Source organism: Amborella trichopoda, chromosome 5, assembly GCF_054954075.1.
Source record: "Amborella trichopoda isolate Santa Cruz 75 chromosome 5, AtrichopodaSantaCruz75HAP2 v2.0, whole genome shotgun sequence".
Classification (NCBI taxonomy): Eukaryota; Viridiplantae; Streptophyta; class Magnoliopsida; order Amborellales; family Amborellaceae; genus Amborella; species Amborella trichopoda.
In genome coordinates, this window is record NC_142340.1 from 10,640,366 (window position 1) to 10,646,439 (window position 6,074).

A 6,074-nucleotide genomic window follows, 5' to 3' on the forward strand; every position below is an offset into this window, starting at 1 on the left:
TCATCACTCCCTAAGGTAGCTCTACAAGGTTATCTTATAAGGTTAGTTCATGGCTTCGTATCTTGCTCCTTCATAAAATTACTCAGGAGGACCACGTTTGCAAGTTTGGAAACAACAAGACATTCTCAATCAATGCATGAAGATAATTTAGACAAGTTCCGAGAAGCCACATGAATAGTTTCAAAATCAGTTGCAAACCATATGAAAAAAATTAGCAAATCAGAATAAATTCTTAGAACCATCACTAGATGGAAATTTCCTTTCAATCATCCTTCAACTTTGAGAATTAAGGAGGCTCCCTGGCAAGCCCATTGCGAGGAAACCATCAAATTGAACATGAATAGATGTTTCACAACCATGGTACTGACAAGGAGGAATTTTCAGATGTAGCTCCCATTTGGCACATGAAGAAAGTTATGTTTTATTCAATAATGGTCTTGAATAAAGATTGTCAAAGTTCATTGGTTTTCAAATATTTGGGTTGATCATCCCTAATATGTATGGATTAGTGTAATCTCCAAACCAACACAAATTGAAGATTCAAAAGGAAGCTATACCTAAGTACAAAAAGGGGCTTATAATAGTCACCCGTTTACAATGTTTTACAATGGGTAACCAAAATTAAAACCAAAAACCAGGGAAGACACTTTTGAAGCTACTAAGTGTGCCTGTGGTCCGTGACAAAAAAGGAGCGGGACCTGGAATTATCTTCCTCTTGCATTCTAGCTCCCTCCTTCGCCATGAGAAGCTATACCTAAGTATGGAGAAGCCAAACTCTTTCGCTTATATATTCTCTGTTCAATATTCATAGGCAAGCAAATCAGACTGCAGATAGAAGTTCTTGGTGAGGGACAATCAATATTCCATTGATTCATCTCTTCTCCTCAATGACTCATTAAATTACAACAAAATGGAATTATTGAGTAGTCACCTTCCCTTCAAATGATGAATTCCCTTAAATTAAAAGAATACTTTGGAATTCATAAGGATTTATTTGTCTATGTATCATTCCATAAAGGTGCAGATCCATGTTAGGCATATAGAAACTATTGTACAACAAATAACATCAAAAGTGTTGGTTTCAGAAGATGGAATGTCTACCGTTTTTTTCACCCAGATAACTAATTGGATTGTTGTGAGCAAAAAGAATAGGCCGTGCTTTCGAAGAAGAGTTATGTCACCGAGCTATTCAATTGGGAATAACAAGAGCATCTCTAAATACTCAAAGTTTTATATTAGATTTGAGTTTTCAAGGAACCACTCGGGTTTTAGTGAAAGCCACTCTCCAAGGTCGTATTGATTGGTTGAAAGGCCTAAAAGAGAAAGTTGTTCTGGGGGGATAATACTTGTTGTTACCGAATTCAAACGATTCGTTCAACACTCCAGGGAACACAACAACATTTCTTTGAAAATCAAAAAGAAATATTATAGGAAAGTTATTCAACATGCAGATGATCTTTGAAGGCCATAAAGAGCTGAATACAAGGTTTCCAGAACTAAGATGGTTTACACACCAAATTGCCTAAGACTAAGTTGCTTAGTGACTTAGTCATACAGGTTATAAAGCATAGATGTAATTGTTACTGTACAGAAGGCATCTAAAATGAGGACATAGAAAGGAAGGCAGAAAACATGCCCACAAATGCATACAGCTCAATGAGTTCACTGTATTTCTTAGAATGAACCATAATGCACCTATCTTAAAACCAACAAAATCTGTGCCAGGTCAATTATACCAATACTGCCATCTGACTTGAGTAGAATCACAATTTCCCACTTGTATTACCTTCAAATAGATTGTTTGATCCTCAACTTGTTTCAATTAGGTTGATATGTAATCGATCTCAACAATAAAAAAGAAAGGTGAACAAAAATCTAAAATAAATCTAAAATTGATAGGTAAGCCACAGACTGTACCTAGTGAGAAGAAGGAGAACTAAGGTTTATCCATGCATAGAGATGTTTCCAAATATCATGTTTGCATAAGCCATCAAAATTTGGAACCAACACCCTACAAACCAAGGTCCAAGGAAAATGCTAAACAAAGGCAGGAGCTTTTGTCATCAGTCATCCACAGAATCTGTAATTATTTACAAATGAAAAGGTAAATTTCCAGAAGATAAAATAATAAAATAAAAACTAATGAAATATTTTGTATAAGTTAGTTGAGGCATTAGTACAGAGTTCTTTGGTAGTTATAAAGGTCACATCATGACTGTACTTGTATCAAATCAGAAGGGATCCCAATTCCCTTCACACGAAGAGCAGTATACAACATGAAACTCTTGGAAGTAAGGCTAGTAGCTACATCCAAAATTCACAATGCAATATATCTTTAAGATTAGCAATAAGCAAAAAAGTACCAACCAAGAAAAGGGAAATGTTGAAGCTCTTTTATTCCTAAATATTCCTAGCTATGAAGTATTTATAGAATGGCAAGCATCACTTACAAGGGAAGTTTAATGAGTATCAGAAATCAACAAAATTTTCAAATACCTAGCACTTAAGAGAGATGAATCCCCTGCTGATATATGCCCTGCACTTGAAATATCCCATAAACCAGGCCATGAATCCTTACAATCAGCTCGCTTTTGTAGAAGCAATTCTTGAGTACTCTCCGCGAAAATCCAGACATGAACAGCTCGATGATAATGCCCATCTTTATGAATGAGACTCCTATCAATACAATGACAATAATTTATTAAAAGTAAACATTCCCAAGATGGATGACGAATAGATATCCATAAATGCAACCAAAATAAAAAAGAAGCGGATCACCTAGAGTGAGACTATAAGCCAAAGTATCGTTCAACATACTTCCCTATAACTATAAGAATAACAAAGAAGATTTGATTTCAATAAGCATGGGGCAATTCATAGAAGAATATGGGTCCATCTATGCCTATGGATATTAAGTTTAGTATTTCAAAGGAACCCAACTATAGAAGAAACAATTCAATTCTTGAAGTGGCTAAAAGGTAATACATCCAAACAATTCCAATCATCATCATCGTAAAACCCTTTCCCCAACTAATTGGGGTCGGCTACACAAATCCCAGTCCGCCATTCTGCTCTATTAAGGGCCATACCCTTAGTGAGGTTACCCAAACAATTCCTATAAACAAGCTTAATAACTTAATTTTAAAGACAATGCCTAGAAGGCACTAAAACAAACCGCACCTGATGTTAAAATATAACACAAAAAATAGAAATTCAAATTGTTATACGGTACACCGCTCCAAGATACACCTTTGGAGATAAAAATAGTAAATAATACAGTTACAAAGAATAATAATAACAATAATACGGTGAGAATGACAACAATCATCAATTCGCAAAAAACAAAGGCTAAAACACTTATTCGACAAGCATAACAAAATTTGCCTAAGACCATGCCTATCCAAATAGAATCAATTTATTAGCAAAAAAATGTTTTGAAAGGAGAAGAAAACTTGAAGGCATAAAGAAAAATTTTACTGGTACAAAGTTAACAAGCTTACAATAACACTAGAGAACTAACTAAAAATAATTTATCCAAAAAGACATTAAATGCACAATATAATGTACCTGCATGCTGGAATGAAAATGTTATAGGCAATACATCGTACATGCCATATTACCACAGCAAATACCCTATTCTCTGAGTTAAGCCTCAAGAGACTAGTTTCATAATTCCTAGGCCTCTAAATGGTAGTACAGCCGAAGAGTCGGAAAGAACAATAAGGAATTTAGAACACCTAGAGACCGGCATGTCTCATACTACAAAGAACTATAGGAGAATAAAAAGAATCCCCCATATGTAAAATAAGATATAAATTGGTTTCTATGATAGGCCATAGGACAAATGCCTCAGTCCAAATGTTCACCATAAAATCTATGCCTTCTTACGGTTGGCAAATTTCTTAAAATCTACATCAACAAGTTGCAGGAACTCCTTTGCTATGCTTTTTGCTTAGACTACTAAGCCTCTCCAACTTTAGTTAGATATGTGACTGTTAAGCAAGCTCCTTTATGTCTTTTGATAGTGGATGCACCCTATAAAGTAGTTTCTTGCCAAAAGGACTATCTAGACACTATGCGTGAAAAAATTTAACAACAAGAAACAGCAATTCAATTATCAAAAAACTTCTATTCTGCATTACATATCACAAGATCATCATTAGCAAGTACATCCACAAACTCAAGGGTAAAGATGACCAGTTACCCAGAACAACAGAAGAAGGATCATGCCGCATAATTAATTCCAGAAAAGGATGAAAAAAATTACACTTCGACATTTCAACCAGTCACAAAGATCAAGACGGACACTACCATTGCTGAGAGCCATATCCTTTTTATACCTTGGATAACTAACTCCATTATTAACTGGTTCATGTTTTAGGAGAACATAAACTGCAAGCCCAATGTCACATGCAAGAGACATTCACATACAAGAAACAAGCAACAATAATTACATTAACAGTTAAGGAACCGAACAAACAGGAGTTCAGATAGTCAGTACCGGGGTTTAAGTCAAAAAAATATATATAGAATCAGAAGAACGTCAATGCATCGTTTTGAAAGAGAAAACAAAGATCAACATATAGAGAGAGACCTAAGTAGAGATTGGCCGGTTCTCTCGCCATTGGCGGTGAGGACATCCAGGTATTCCTCTTCTTCTGTTCCATCCGCCATTGTTGCCTGGTTGCAGAGTGAGAGAGTTGAGCTTCTTGCCTGTATTATATTGGAGTGAAATTAAGAGTAGGAAACGTTTCAATTTGGTGCACAGAAAGGGAATGGGGCCGTATTACCACTCAGCTAATCTAATCCGTCCATTGTCGATGAGGGATGGCCGATATGCACTGTAAAGCAACCAATTGAACGGTGAATGGAGATATGATCTATCTTAACTTTCTGATGTGAAATAGTTGTCATGATTCCTGCGTTTTAGCATTCAGCTAATCCAAACCGTCCGTTTCAATGACTGATGGCCGATATGCACTGTAAAGCAACCAATTGAACGCTGGGTGGAGTTATGGTCTATATTAACTTACTGATGTGAAATAGTGCTCATGATTCCTTTTGCACACTGTTACTCGACTTGAAGTATGATGCTCTTTGGTGATAGAAAGGTGAAAACGTACAATGGCATATATTGGTGATGGCGTACCAAGTACAAAAGAAAATTGCACCAATACCATGCTCCTTCGGGAAAGTATACATGTCAACGGTTGGATTGGCTTTTGTCTCTAATAAGATGATTTCTTAACTTGGATCTATGGCGCTATTCATCTTTTGATTATTCCTAGATTTGTTTTTTTTTTTTTTTTTAGTAAGTCGAAACGTGTCAGTGGGGAGTTGGGCCCCTGTCTTTTGGTGAAAATGGAATCGAAGATTTCATCATAGAGCTCGTTGGGACTACTGTCAAGGCTCCAGCCCATTCTAAAGACTTAATAGGTAATCCTATTACAAACCACAAACTAGACTTGTTATTAATTACAAACCATTAAACAAAACTTTAAAATAGATTAAGAATCCTATTCCTTGCAGACAAGACCTCATGACTAGAATTCAGGGGTATAAAGGTATTTTCAAATTTTGACATGAAATCTCAATTATGGTAAATCCAAATGAAAGAATAAGATAAATATAAAACAACTTTCATTATACCCTTGGCATATTATGAATGGAAAGTTATACTTTTTGGTTTAAAAAATGCTCCATCAGAATATTCAAAAAATTATGGAGGATATATTTACAAAATATAAATTTTTTATTATTGTATATATAGATGATGTGTTAATCTTCTCTAAATCTATAAATCAACATTAGAAACATCTATATCTTTTATCTAAAGCCGCAAAAATCAACAGACTTGTGATATCTGCCAAAAAAAATTAAAATTTTCAAACTGACATTACCTTCCTAGGAAATCGCATCAATCAAAGAAAAACAAAACCCGAGAATATTTTATCTATCTTTGAGTTTGGTATAGAAATTATAAAAAGAGATTCCAATTCTCTTTCTGACTGCTTAACCCGAGAATATTTCCATGAAAAAATTGACATACATATCATATCAAGGAACGCATCCCA

General features: G+C 35.1%; 1 protein-coding gene across 16 annotated transcripts in view; it reads right to left on the bottom strand.

Moving 5' to 3' along the window:
• LOC18443657 (nudix hydrolase 3) overlaps positions 1–4,693 on the bottom strand; it is a 79,475-nt gene extending 74,782 nt beyond the window's left edge. For all 16 annotated transcript variants that reach the window (XR_016055947.1, XR_016055946.1, XR_016055949.1 and 13 more), the window contains exons 1-2: positions 4,595–4,693; positions 2,497–2,676 (exon numbers count right to left, since the gene is read on the bottom strand). Coding sequence is in view for 8 of the 16 variants with exons in the window: in XM_011628551.3 (XP_011626853.1) it covers positions 2,497–2,676; positions 4,595–4,674 (260 nt within the window). In the remaining 8 variants the exon portion in view is untranslated. The remainder of the gene's footprint in view (positions 1–2,496; positions 2,677–4,594) is intronic.
• Between the last annotated feature and the right edge of the window lie 1,381 nt (positions 4,694–6,074).